The sequence below is a fragment of the Hemitrygon akajei genome, chromosome 7, assembly GCF_048418815.1.
Source record: "Hemitrygon akajei chromosome 7, sHemAka1.3, whole genome shotgun sequence".
Lineage (NCBI taxonomy): Eukaryota > Metazoa > Chordata > Chondrichthyes > Myliobatiformes > Dasyatidae > Hemitrygon > Hemitrygon akajei.
This window is the reverse complement of record NC_133130.1, coordinates 133,710,867-133,725,592: the sequence shown is the minus strand read 5'-3', so window position 1 is coordinate 133,725,592 and position 14,726 is coordinate 133,710,867. Positions and strand designations below refer to the sequence as shown.

At 42.7% G+C, this 14,726-nt stretch overlaps 1 protein-coding gene across 1 annotated transcript in view; it reads left to right on the top strand.

The window, feature by feature from the left end:
• Positions 1–14,726, top strand: part of sbno1 (strawberry notch homolog 1 (Drosophila)) — a 124,149-nt gene that overhangs the window by 97,808 nt on the left and 11,615 nt on the right. Inside the window, exons 21-27 of the mRNA XM_073052000.1 lie at positions 2,016–2,128; positions 3,662–3,733; positions 3,989–4,088; positions 9,984–10,058; positions 10,920–11,066; positions 11,145–11,239; positions 12,189–12,281. Of these exons, the coding sequence (XP_072908101.1) occupies positions 2,016–2,128; positions 3,662–3,733; positions 3,989–4,088; positions 9,984–10,058; positions 10,920–11,066; positions 11,145–11,239; positions 12,189–12,281 (695 nt within the window). The remainder of the gene's footprint in view (positions 1–2,015; positions 2,129–3,661; positions 3,734–3,988; positions 4,089–9,983; positions 10,059–10,919; positions 11,067–11,144; positions 11,240–12,188; positions 12,282–14,726) is intronic.

Here is a 14,726-nt window from a genome sequence, read left to right as displayed (position 1 = left end):
TTAAATATTATAAGGTTAATGTATTAGCCAGTGATACTTCGAATATTATGTAGCAGGAAGTTCAGAAGCCTGATGGCCTGGGGGAAGGAACTTTCTCAACCTGATCGTCCCTGTTGTTGTGCATCGGAGTCTCCTGCCTGATGATAGAAAGTCAAAGAGGAGGCTAGATGGATGGATGGGATCCTTAATAATACTAAGGGCCTTGCTCCTGATAAATGTCCCCAGTGGATAGTAGGATGATCCCTATGATCCTCTCAGTTGTAGGACTTGTGGTCCATGCTCGACTGCTCCCATACCAGATGGAGATGCAACTCTTCAGGACGCTCCAGTGGTGCTCCTGTAAAACACAGTTAAGATGGGGGTGGGAGCTTTGCTTGCCTCAATATACTGCTGTGCCTTCTTGTTCAGGGAGGTGATATTAAGGGACCAGGTGAGGTCATCCATGATGTGAACTCCCAGAAACTTGGTGCACTTAACTCTCTGGAGGAGCCATGTATTCGCAGAGGGAGTTGGTTTGTCCACAGTGATTTCCTTTGTCTTCTCCACATTCAGGCTCAGGTTGTTCTTCTCACACCAATCCACAGCTGCTCCACTTCCTCTCTATACGTCTCATCATCGTTCTTGTTACATCATCTGCAAATTTGATGACACGGTTTGAGCCGGCATCAGCAGAGTGGCGGCAGCAGGTTGAGCATACAGTCTTGGAGAGCGCCAGTGCTCAAGATGTTGCTGCCCCCACGGACTGACTGTGGCCTTATTGTTAAGAAGTCCAATATCCAATTGCAGAGAGGGGTGTGGAGACCCAGTGAGGAGAGTTTCCCCACCAGCTTCTGGGGTAACACTGAACTGAAGTCTATAAACAGCAGTCTGGCATATGAGACCCCATTTTCCAGGTGGGACAGGACAGGGTGGAGGGCAGAGGCTTTTGCATCATCAGTGGATTGATTTGAGCGATAAGTGAACTGGAAAGGGTCCAGTGTAGCTGGGAAAAAGGCTTTAATGTGCTCCATGACCAGCAGCTTAAAGCATTTCATAATGGTTGATGTTAATGCCAGCAGGCAACAGGTTACTGTCGCCTTCTTTGGCACTGGTATGGTTACCATCTTGAAAACCAAGGGGACAATGGATTGCTCCAGAGAGATGTTGAATACATCCATCTGCACTTCCATCAGCTGAGCTGCACGGTCTTTCAAAACCAGACCTGGTATATTATTGGACCCCACAGCTTAGCTCTGTGAACAATAGAGTACCATGTTGGGTACCATGATTATGCGTTCTCTGTCATGACCTGTCATTGGTATGTCCTGGGGCTTTAGGTGGGGTACTTTGGATTGGCCTGTTTAGTGGGACAGCAAAGATTAGGCACAGTTTGTTCTCTCTTTTAGGAATGGAGGGGTTTAGGAGTATGGGGTCATGTGTTAGGGCTAGGAGCAGACAAATGGCCTAATTCTGCTCCTATGAATTATGGTCTAATATTCAATTGTAATTGATTTGTGATGTTTATGGGAATCAGGACACAAGACATCCATCAAGGTCCCCCACCATCCAATCCATACTCTCTTCTCACTGCTGCCATCAGGAAGAAGGTTCAAGAGCCTCAGGACCTTCACCAACAGGTTCAGGAACAATTATTACCTCTCAACCATCGGGCTCTTGAACCACTTGCCCCTCCCTTCTCACAGTCTATGGACTCACTTTCAATGACTTGTCATCTCATGTTCTCAATATTTGTTGCTTATTTATTTATATTTAAATTTATTTTTGTGTTTGCACAAGTTGTTGTCTTTTGCACAATGGCTGTTTGTCTATCCTGTTAGTCTTTCATTGTGTTTCTCTGTATTTACTGTGATTGCCCACAAGAAATTGAATCTCAGGGTTGTATATGGTATCATATGTACTTTGATAATAAATTTAATTTGAACATCCATTAAAGGAAAGACTTTTTAAGATTAATTGATCTTGTGTAATTGTAGTTGCTGTTTTTACTGGAACTGTGTTTATTAATTTATCCACAGGGCGAACACATCGATCAAACCAAGTGACCTCACCTGAGTATGTTTTTCTAATATCGGAGTTGGCAGGTGAACAGAGATTTGCTTCAATTGTTGCAAAAAGACTTGAAAGTTTGGTAAGTTCCTGACTTTCAAACAGGAGTGTGTTTCCTGTTCCTCACCGAGACCAACCATGAGGAGAGAACAAAAAAGTCCCCAAAAATGTTGCCAAACCTGATTTAGATTGCTTGTCTTTGTTCCTCAGAATGACTCACTGACTGAGTAGAAGGACCTTTAATCTTTAAATATGTGGTGTACCTTTTTATTTTCTGTTAAGAGCTTTATTTGTCACGTGTACATCAAAATTGGGTGGCGGGGTGGAAATACATCAGGAGGTGTATGGCACTCTTTCCCTCCGCTAGCCTGCATGTCACCCTTGGGTGAGGCATGGCACCAGCTTAGCCCCCCACCCCACCCCCAATCAGGCCATGGAAGCAGGTAGTGGATGGTTGTATGAGCAGCTGGTGCTTATCAACCAAGTCCTGGTTATGCAACCACTGACACCAGGCAGAAAATCTCTGAAAAGTATTGATAATGGCTAGGGTTACACTGCCCAGAAGAAAGCAATGGTAAACCACTTCTGTAGAGAAAATTTGCCAAGATCCTGAGACTATGATCACCCACGTCATACAAAATGGCACATGATGAGTGAATGAACATCATAATATTAAAACATACAGTGAAATTTGTCATTTGCATCAACAACACTCTGAGGATGTGCTGGGGGCAGCTTGCAAGTGTCATCATTCTTCCAGTGCCAACCTAGCAAGCCCACAATTTACAGCCCGAACCCGTACGTCTTTCGAATGTGGGAGGAAACCGGAGCACCTGGAGGAAACCTACATGGTTGTAGGGAGAATGTACAAACTCCTTACAGACAGTGACGAGAATTGTACCCTGATCTCTGGTGCTGTACACATTGCACTCACTAAGCTGCCACCCGGAGCTCTACTAGCGGCACAGTAGCGTAGTGATTAGCACAATGCTTTACAGTACAGGTAACTTGGGTTCAATTCCCACCGCTACAGGAAAAGTACATTCTCCCTGTGACTGCATGGATCTCCTTCAGGTGCTTGATTTCCTCCCACAGACCAAAGATGTACCGGGTGGTGGGTCAATTGATCATTGTAGATTGTCCTGTGATTAGGTTAAGATTAAATCGGGGATTGCTGGGTGGTGGCTCAAAGGGCCTATTCCACGCTGTATTTCAATAAATCAATAAAAGTTATACAAGTTCTTGAAGTGACCATTAACCTTGATAAACTGCATAAAGTGGCTTCTGTGAAAATACGTCTGCGCACCTATGTCAACATAAGCTGTGGGAAGAGAAAGGAGTGCACCTTGTCTCTGACATTAATGACATGTAGGTTTTCCTGCATCTCCAAACAGCCTGCCTTCACCATACATGCACGTCCTGCGGTCCCTCCAGATTATTCTTGATGTAAATGAATCTCAGGGTAGTATATGGTGACATTTATAATAATAAATTTACTTTTAACTTTGACCCAGTGAATGTTTCCCACATTTTCTGTTTCTCTTGGCGATTTCCTGCATCTGTGGTTTTATTTTTCATTTTCTTGTCATTGATTTTTGTTTTACTTTCTGAACAGGGTGCTCTTACACACGGTGACAGACGTGCCACAGAAACCAGGGATTTGAGCAGGTTTAACTTCGATAACAAGGTAATGTTGCAGTTATTCGGCTGAAAAGTAGTGGGATTGTAAAGTTCATTATTTTATATTTAGTCAGTTTTATCTAAGTTGCTGCCTGCCTCACAATTGAAATACAAGAAATAACACGAATTGTCACAGTAACCTAAATGCATCAAAGAAACAGGATGCTGTAATACTGAGATGGTATCAATTTACTGTATCTATGTAATCTACAGTATCTATTTAAATTGTAATGTGACACTGGGCTGTTTGACATTTTTACAGTATGGCCGGAACGCCCTGGAAATTGTAATGAAATCCATTGTAAATCTAGACAGTCCACTGGTGACATCACCCAAAGAATACACTGGGGATTTCTTCAAAGGTACAGTCCAGATTCCTGTTTAGTTTTTGATCAGTTTGGGTCAGTAACAATGAAATTTATAATGTTATAATTTAAAATTATGCTATTTTCTTGATTTAAGATATTTTCTGCACAGTCCAAGTGCAGCAATTACAGCAAATTAGTTTTTTTATGCCTATGGTCTGCTCAGGGTGATCAGATGGAGATGTGTCTTGTTGGATCTGTTTATTTTCTGATCCTTGGATTCTTCTGGGAGTAAACTGAGTAAAGAGCTGAGACTCTCACAGCTACCTAGACTATTCCTCCTCCCACCCTGTCTCCTGCAAAAATGCTATCCCTTTCTCTCAATTCCTCCGCCTCCGCCGCATCTGCTCTTAGGATGAGGCCTTTCATTCTAGGACAAAGGAGATGCCTTCCTTTTTTAAAGAAAGGGGCTTCCCTTTGTCCACTATCAACTCTGCTGTCAAACGCATCTCCTGTATTTCACGCACCTCTGCCCTCACCCCATCCCCCAGACAGCCCACCAGGGATAGAGTCCCCCTGGTCCTCACCTATCACCCTACCAGCCTACAGATCCAACGTATAATCCTTCGTAACTTCCACCATCTCCTACGTGATCCCACCACCAGACACATCTTCCCCTCCCCCCCCCACTCTCGGCTTTCCGCAGGGATCGCTCCCTACGCAACTCCCTTGTCCATTCATCCCCCCCCATCCCTCCCCACACTTCTTCCCTCACCACCATCCCAGGCCCCAGACAGTCCTTTCAGGTGAGGCACCACTTCACCTGCGAGTCAACTGGGGTGATATACTGTATCTGGTGCTCCCGATGTGGCCATTTATACATTGGGGAGACCCGCCGCAAACTGGGAGACCATTTCGCCAAACACCGGCGCTCAGTCCTCCAGCATTGGCGGGATCTCCCTGTGGCCACACACTTCAATTCCACAGACCACTCCCATTCCGATATGTCTGTCCACGGCCTCCTCTGCTGTCAAGATGAGGCCACACGCAGGTTGATGGAGCAATACCTTATCTCCCGCCTAGGTAGCCTCCTACCTGCCGGCATGAACATTCAACTCACAGACCTCCGTTGATACCCCTGCCCCCCCCCCCCCCTTACCCCATCCCTATCTATAATTTTAGTCTGGTTCTCTTTCTCTCTCTTCCCCCCCTCACTATAATCCCCCCCCCCAGCCCTACCTTTCTTTCTCTTTTATTTCCCATAATTCTCCACCTTCCCCCCAGCCCATTTCCCTCCAACCTATCACTTCCCAGCTCTCTACTTCATCCCTCCCCCCACTTCTTATCCCCCCCCGACCATCCCATGTTACTTCACTCCTGATGAAGGGTTTCGGCCTGAAACGTCGTCACTACCTCCTCCCATAGATGCTGTCTGGCCTGCTGAGTTCTGCCAGCATTTTGTGTTTTTGTTTATTTCCAGCATCTGCAGATTCACTCGTGTTGCCAAAGAGCTGAGAAACGATGCTAAGAGGGGAACTGATGCTAAAGATGGCACTTCGGAAAAATCTACACTTTTATAGATAAGGGAAATTCCTTAGAGATAAATTAGTTAATAGGCTACATAATTAAAACAACATCATGTGGGTGAAGTGCTAATACTTAGCCAATGAAATATGAGAAAGATATTTAGCTGTTATTTAGCCGTTAGTTTAGCTGCTTAAACTACTTTCTGCCAGTGAGTGGGGGAAAAATACGAGTTTATTAAAAAGTACAAAATTTACAGAAAGTTTTTTTTTAAATGGTTTCTAACAGTCTCTGCCAAAGGAGAGATGCAAGGCGCTCCTTCCCTGCACTAGCCTGCAGGTCACCCTTGATTGAGCAAGATGTAGCATCTGCTTAGCTTCCCCCCACCCGCCAAATAAAAAAATCAGGGTCACGTGAAGCCATGGGAGCAGGTGGTGGATGGTCATTCTTGGCAAATTTTTCGACAGAAGTAGTAAAAGACCATAATCGCCTACATCATATGACGTGGAACGTAACGATGATGATGATGTTCTGCTATTTATGACACTCTAAGTCTGAATTGGGAAGTTGGGGGGGGTCACACTTCACACAAGGAGTTTGAGCACATGAGCTTCTCTGGGAGAACTGAAGGAAAAATGTATTGCTAGATTTCATTTCACTGTAATAACTGCTTCAAATAACAATTACTTCTGTCTGTGAAATGTACTGTGTCTTGTTGAGGAGTGTGGGATTTCCCAGTAGCCAATCATTTTAATTCCAATCTCCATTCCCATTCCGACATATTGGTCCATGGCTGCCTCGTGCCAAGATGAGGCCACCCTCAGGGTAAAGGAGCAGCACCTTGTATTACACCTAGTTAGCTTCCAACCTAATGGTATGAACATTGATTTCTCCAACTCTGGTACTTTTTCCTCCTTCTGCTTCCCTCTTCTACAGAAATCTCATGGTGAAAGGGAAGAAGCTGTCCCTGAAACGTTGAATGTGTGTCTTCAGTCTCTTAGGCAGTAGTAATGAAGAGAGGGTATGTTCTAGTTGGTGAAGATCCTTCATTATGGATACCACCTTCTGGAGGCATTGACTTTTGATGATAGCCTTGATAGTGGGAAGGCTTGTGTCTACGATGGAGCTAACTGAGTTGACAGACCGCTGCAGCTTTTTCAGATTTTTTCCATTGCCCCCTCCCACCATACTAGATGGTGATGCATCCAGTCAAAATGTTCTCCAGGGCACATCTGTACAAATTTGCTGGAGACTTTGGTAACATGCAAAATGTCCTCACATTCCTGATGAAAAATAGCTGCTGTGTGCCTTTGCATAATTACGTCAATATATTGGGCTTAGGATACTAGATCTTCAGAGATATTGACACCCAGGAACTTGCAATTACTCACCCTTTCCACCACTGACCACTCAGAGAGATCTGCTGTGTGACCTCCTGACTTCTCCTTCCTGAAGTCCACAATCAATTCCTTGTTCTTTCTGATGTTAAGTGTGAGGTTGTTATTGCAACACCACTCAACCAGCTGATCTCTGTCACTCTTGTATACCTCCATCAGAGATTCTCCCAGTTACAGCGGTGTCATTAGCGAGTTAATAGATGGCATCTGAGCTGTGCCTAGCCATGCTCTTAACCGAGCTATGGGCCTTATATGGCTCCTTGCATGTTCACAATGGCTTAATTTTGTATTTTTGCTTGTATCAGCACCAAACTTAGTGATCCAATGAGCACAGTTTGTTACATCTTGTCAAACTGACAAAGATCCATTTATGCCCATCCTAATAGGCCACCCCGTGAGATTTTGAGTGTATCTTACGGATTTTGGGCTGCTGATCATGAAAATCACCCATGAAATTTCCTATCACATACCATTTTTTAATAATTATCTATATATGTTATTTCAATTCATAATTCAAATCAATTAAAATGTTGCCCACAATGTAAACTGAAAAGTTCTCTATCTACTGAAAAGTCCAGGCATGCTTAGGCAGGGCAGATGCTGTATGACAGAACAGGCTTTAGAAAGGCTATGAATTTCCATGAAGAATTTTGATATCTGAGACTGATGTTTTCCAAAATAACTAATGCCAAGATTAGGAAGGCATTTTTGTTGGTCACAAATCAAACAGGTCATCAATGAAAGGCAATTCGAAGAACTTCTTGTGGGACCGGAGAAAATTGCATGCAAGGCATTCAAGGATATTGTTGAAAATCTTCTTGGTAACTTAGAGCACCAAACTGCGTGCAGCTGGTTGATGACGTGCTTCAAGTGTTCAAAACCATGAAGTGCAACATGTCTGCAAAATCTGCAAAATGCAGATTCATTTTCTACATTTCCCATTTCGACTTCTTCCCTGCAAATCTTGGTGCTGTCAGTAACGAGTGTGGTGAAAGGTTTCACCAGGACATTGTGGTCATGGAGAAATGGTATCAGGGCAACTGGAATCCATCAGTGCTGCTGTTTATTGTTGGACACCTAAGTGAGAAGCCTCAGACACTAAGTACAAATGAAAATCAATGAAACATTTTTAGCTTGGTTGAACTGTTGCAAAGCATCAGCACCGTTTTGCAATTAAGTGCATTATATTCAATAGAAATTAGGTTGTTCCTCCAAAATCCTACATGATACAAGAAGTCTGAAATTTCACTTGTGTTGAGCTTCACGCGGTCTATCGCATACCAAACAAAAACAAATCTGAGGAAGCAACACTTTCGGAATGTTATGAACCCCGTAACTGGGTCACTTACCAGCAAAGATAGAGACGTCCATTGAAGTCTGATGATACTGTTTTTAACAGTATTTATTAGTAAAAATACACAAAAATAATATCAATCCAAATATACAGATAAAATACATCGTCAATACTAAATCTAAAAGTGCAGGTATAATAATAATCAATAAGAAATAAGCTCTATCGTTGTCTAGGGGTTAATGAATTGTCCGATGGAAATATAAAGTTCGCTGCAGTTCACACAGGCTGCCGTTGTTTGTTTGACGCTGTGTTGCAATTGTTAGAGAGAGAGAGAGAGAGATAGGAGAATGGGAACAGTTACCACTACGGGTTTTGCCAGCCTTCCTTTATGATTTCGATCCGTCGGTGTCTCGTTGATGTGGCTGTTCAAGTGTGACCTCTCCTTTAGCTAAACCATTCTTCCGTGATGAGCCCGTCACCCAGGCAAGGGAGGACGCTCACGAGCTCCCACCGGCTTTCGCTATAAAACGCTATCACTGGATTTCTAGCGTTTCTCCTGGTGCGTTTAAAGGGGTGTTCCCCAGACCCCTCTTTTATCCTCACTCACGGGGTCTCAGATGTCAATCAGGTTGGGATGATGCAATCCCTCAACCAGACCACTCTGGTTGTCCCCTGAGGGGTTTCAATGAATAGTACAGTACTCAATACACAATTCCTTCTCCAAGAGACAATAGCAGTGATCAGTGGTTCCATTCCGCTTATGTCAGGAGACATTCCAAACCTTGTGTATTCTGTGTGTGTCTCTCTCATTATTGACATTATGTGTATCTCTCTCATTTCCTGGGTCTCAGACCCGAAATAATAGTGATCTTGCGATTCTCAAAAAGGAGACTTTGTACCCTTCGGCCCCTCAGAGTTGCTCCACCTTCGTAACAGGAAAAAGATTGTTGTTCAGTGTTATTACACAAATGTACTTCTCAGCTCGCTTCTAATGCTTTTATTTGTTAACCTCGTTAAGGTTCCCTTAACTTTATTTTTGTTTTTGCTCTGGTTCACTTAGTGAAGTTACCCTAGTTTTGGAGAAAATTATTTTTTGAAAATACTTAGAGTGAATCCTGTCCAACATGAATTGTGATTTTTCAACACTGGCTGCATATGTTTCTGTTGTGCTCTTGCACCCGCTGCCTTCAATTCTGGATTCTGGGCATTGAATCCAGAATCAGATCCTGGGCGTTGGTTAGGTGTCAACCGCTGCTCCTGAACTCGCTGAGTTTGTTCAGGTTTGCCTCGCTGTGTTCTGCTAGACCTGGTCACCACTCCTGTACTCTGTACTCACCACCTGCTGTTTTCCCTTTTCACTGTCCTTGAGACAGTGCTGATCGTTCATTAACTATATTGCTTGGAACCAGAGTTGTTTATTGGTCATCTTGCCCAATGTGGAAGGTTTGAAGGCGCAAATACATTCAAGTATTCCAGTAGTTAGCCTCTCTACTTGTGCTAATTCACACATTTCCTGCTTGATTAATTTAACTTTAGAACTTGAGCCCTGACTGTAAAAATAACTTTGCATTATTTTTAGGCTTGAACACTTTACAACGTGGTGTAGGATTTCTTGTTGTTCAGAAATTGGCTTTACTCACTTGTGTTATGAGACAGCTTTACCAGAGGGTGCTTACATTTTGTTTACATCTCTGATGCACTCATTCCATTTAATGTGCCTATTCTTTTATTCTCTAGATGTTCGACAGGGGTTAATTGGCGTGGGTTTAATAAACATGGAAGACCGTTCAGGACTCCTCTCGCTTGATAAAGGTAAGGTTTGGATTAGGAATCAAACTCATTAGCCATTCATCTGGCTTCACCCTACCCCCTCATCTTCTTCTCGCATCTTCCCCCTTGCTTTCCAGTCCTGATGAAGGACCTCAGCCTGAAGCATCAACTGTTCATCCACTTCCATAGGTGCAGCCGGACTTGCTGAGTTCCTCCAGCATTTTCAATTATTTCAATGTATGGGGGGTGTCTAGACTATATACATGTATATTCTGCGTCATTGTATTTTACTGATATTCTGTATATGCTTACACAAAATACTGGTGGAATGCAGCAGGCCAGGCAGCATCTATAGGAAGAAGTACAGTCGACGTTTTGGGTCGAGACCCTTCGTTTTCCTATAGATGCTGCCTGGCCTGCTGCGTTCCACCAGCATTTTGTGTGTGTTGCTTGAATTTCCAGCATCTGCAGATTTCCTCGTGTTTGCATTTCTATATGTGCTTGTTGCTTTGTATGTGTGAGAATTGGGCCTTAAGCTGTACTGTCACCTTGGGGAGATGGGGTAGCGACAGTGCGGCGTGGTGTCCAGCTGGATTCAGTGCTGCCCTCCAGTGTTCGCTCGACAGGAGACAGGCTCTAATGTGGTCAACTGTGGATTGATGGCACGACTTTTGCAACTCTTATTGTGTGATTGTGATACTATTCGTGCTTGGTATCTAGCATGTGTTTTGTGCTGTATGTGACCGTTGGTGCTCTGGTTTGCACTTTGACCCTGCAGTGATGTTCATGAGTATTCATATATAATTAAATGAAAATTAAACTTGAATTGAATTTTGTTTATGTTGCTCATTACTTGTTTTTGCCGTCCATATTCCCCTTGGCTGATGTGATTATCCATTTCAGATTACAACAATATCGGCAAATTCCTGAATCGAATCCTTGGTATGGAGGTTCACCAACAGAATGCTCTGTTCCAGTACTTCTCAGACACTTTAAATGCTGTCATTCAAAATGCTAAAAAGAATGGAAGATATGATATGGGAATTCTAGGTAAGTCCTTGATCTTATATTATTCTAATTACTAGTGTAGTATTTCACACCTACTGACTTGCATCTGTTTTTGGACAGATCTGGGTTCTGGGGATGAGAAGGTGAAGAAACTCGAAGTTAAAAAGTTCCTTACTCCGGGATATTCAGTATCAGGACATGTCGAACTGTATACTGTAAGTGTCTGGCCATTTGGTGAAGTGGTTTGTATGTTGTATTGTTGTTGTATTGTTGGTTGTTTTCCCTGACCCGAGGTACAACTTGAAGGCTCTTGAAGCCTGTCTTGGTGCACGCTGCCAGAGGGAATTACCAGACAATCATCAGGAGGTGGGACCTTCCAGCTTTGGAACCAAAGACCATTTGTAACTCACTCCTGCTTATTCTAGAATCACCATTGAACATGAATTTATTCTGAGATCTACCAGTTCATAAAATCTCTGCAATTTACTGATTTCTCCAAAGGGAGAGAGTTTCTGATTCCCAAGCAGGAATGAGTTGCAAATGGGGCACACGGTTATCAAAAACATCTTTTAAGAGAATGGTGATGTTTCACATATCTAAAAGAGCTTTGTAAAGCTTTGATTTACCGCAGTTTTGCTCTATGGGATGTTTGAGCCCCTTAAGAAAAGATATGCTGGCTTTGGAGAAGGTCCAGTGGAGGTTCACGAGAATGATCCCGGAATGAAAGAGTTAACATATGAGTGGTCTTTGATGGTTCGGGGCCTGTACTTGCTGAAGTTTAGAAGAATGGGGGGGGGGGGGGGAGGTATCTCATAAAAACCTATTGAATATTGAAAGGGCTAGATAGAGTGGACATGGGGAGGATATTTCCCATAGTGGGACCAGAGGGCACAGCCTCAGAATAGAGGGACTTCCGTTTAGACAGCGATGAGAAGGAATCTATGGAATTCATTGCCATGGACAGCTTTGTGGGCCACATCATTGGACATATTTGGATTGATAGGTCCTTGATTAATCAGGGTGTCAAAGGTTATGAGAAGTCAAGAGAATGGGGCTGAGAGGGATAATAAATCAGCCAAAATGGAATGGCGGAGAAGTTTCAATGGGCCAAGTGGCCTAATTCTGCTCCTATGTCTTATGGTCTAAAATATTTATCTTTTGTAGATAAGTGTTGAGCGAGGTATGTCCTGGGAAGAAGCTACAAAGATTTGGGCAGAACAAACAGGAGCAGATGATGGCTTCTATCTGTCGATGCAGGTATGTAATAGAAGTGCACACTGCAGTCATTTGTTCCAGGAAATATGTTGTTCATTAGATTCTGGTTCTACATTAGAAGAGTTAACCCTTAAGCGAGACTGATTCAGTTGAACTAAATCGTGTACTGCCGATCTCTCTTCCCCCCCAAGCAGAGGTTCCCAACCTTTTTTATGCCATGGGCCCCTACCAATAACCGAGGGGTCTGTGGACCCCAGGTTGGGAACCCCTGCACTAAAGCAACTCCCTGTTTCCTCTGCCTGTCATGAAAGTATGTAAACTACCCCTTCTGGGCAGTGTCTTTACAAGGCAGGTGACCCCAGCCATTGTCAATACTCTTCAGAGATTATCTGCCTGACATCAGTGGTCCCATAACCAGGTTGTGATGTGCACCAGCTGCTCAAATGACCTGCTCCCATGGCTTTACATGACCCTGATCAGGAGAGTGTTGGGGGCTAAACAGGTGCTACACCTTGCCCAAGGGTGACCTGCAGGCTAGCAGAGGGAAGGAGTGTTTTACACCTTCCTTGGTAGAGATGTGCCTACAATCATCACCCGACCTTAAATAATAGTGCATTTTAGAGTCACTCTGCAGGTAAGCTCTATGCTTAGTCTGACCAACACTAGCCACCATTGTTGGATCTCTGTTTATTTTCTGTTCCTTGGGGTTCTTCCAGGAGTCAGGAATGACGAGCAGTTTTAATTCTAATGATTGTTTATTTTAGAGTACAAACAAACATACAAGTACTAAGCAAACTAAATAAAGAGCTAAGAAACGATGCTGAGGTAAATAAACAGCAAAGAACATGAAGACAAAAAGCTGGCGCCTCTGAAAATTCCTTAGTTAAGATGAGGAAAACTCCTCAGGTTATTCAATTACACCATGTGGGAAATGTCCTCATACTTTGGAAAATGAGATAGGTGATGAAACGTTAGTTTAGCTGCTATACAGTTTTCTGCCAGAAATTGGTGCTGAAAAGTACGTAAGTTTGTTAGGAAGTAAAAATAATTAACCTACAACTTTAGTCTCGTATTAATTCATCTTATAGATAGATAGATAGATACTTTATTCATCCCCATGGGGAAATTCAACTTTTTTTCCAATGTCCCATACACTTGATGTAGCAAAACTAATTACATACAATACTTAACTCAGTAAAAAAAATATGGTATGCATCTAAATCACCATCTCAAAAAGCATTAATAATAGCTTTTAAAAAGTTCTTAAGTCCTGGCGGTAGAATTGTAAAGCCTAATGGCATTGGGGAGTATTGACCTCTTCATCCTGTCTGAGGAGCATTGCATCGATAGTAACTCTATTTTAAAAAAATAGTGGTTTCCAGCACCATCATTGGATGAGAAGCAACAACACATAGAAATCTCATTATTCATCTTTTGCCCAGTCAGATCTTTGATCCTCAGGAACTTTTAGGAGTCCAAGAATGAGCGAAAGCTTGTTGCTTCACTTTTGTTTATTTCAAAGTTTAAACAAAGGAACAGGTACGGAGCATATGAAACTGAGGGAGGAGCTGAGAAACAAAGAAAGCTAAGAAGGTGCCTTTGCAAAAGCTGGCACTTTTGTATTTCAGGTAAAACAAATCCCTGAGATAAGGGACCAATTAAAAGTTGCACCACAGCATAGCACTTAGCCAATGAAAAATGAAAGGTGACACAACGTAAGCTAGCCACTTTCCCTCTTTTCCACCAGTAGGTGAAGACAAACACCACATAGTGGAAAAACATGTCAGTTAAAAACACATTGTGTTAGTAAAAGTACGATTTTGGAGCACAGTTTATTTTCTAATTTATAGTAATTTTTGTTTTGTACTAATCTGCTAGTACAAACTGTACTACTGCCACAAAACAAGATTTCACAACATGTTAATGATAATAAACCTGAATCTGATTCTAACTGGAGAAGAGCCAGTCATTCAAGAGCTGTTAAATTTCAAGTTGAAGCCACATTATACTGATTTGTGTGATGTCATTGAGATGTGTGAACACAACAGTAGAATATTTTTTGCAGGTTGAATGAATTTTAAGAATCTTAGCTTTTCATATTAGGAGTATTATATTATCAAAGTATTTTGTTTTATTTAGCGATACAGCACAAAACAGGGCCTTCCAGCCCTTTGAGCTACATCACCCAGCAGCCCACTTATTTAACACTAGCCTAATCAGGGGCCAATGGTCTGTCTTTGGACTGTGAAAGGACCCAGAGAAAACCCACACATTTCACGAGGAGAGCGTACAGATAACATCAGAATTGAACTCCAAACTCTGTCCCCGAGCTGTCAGAGCATCACAATAACTGCTACGTTACCATGGCACCAATATCAAGACCATAGATCTGAACAGAATTATCAATCAAAGTCCATTGGTCAAAGGGTGTGATCAGTCACTAATATGAGTGGTGAATAACCGTATCTGTTCAAACTTGTGGCCATC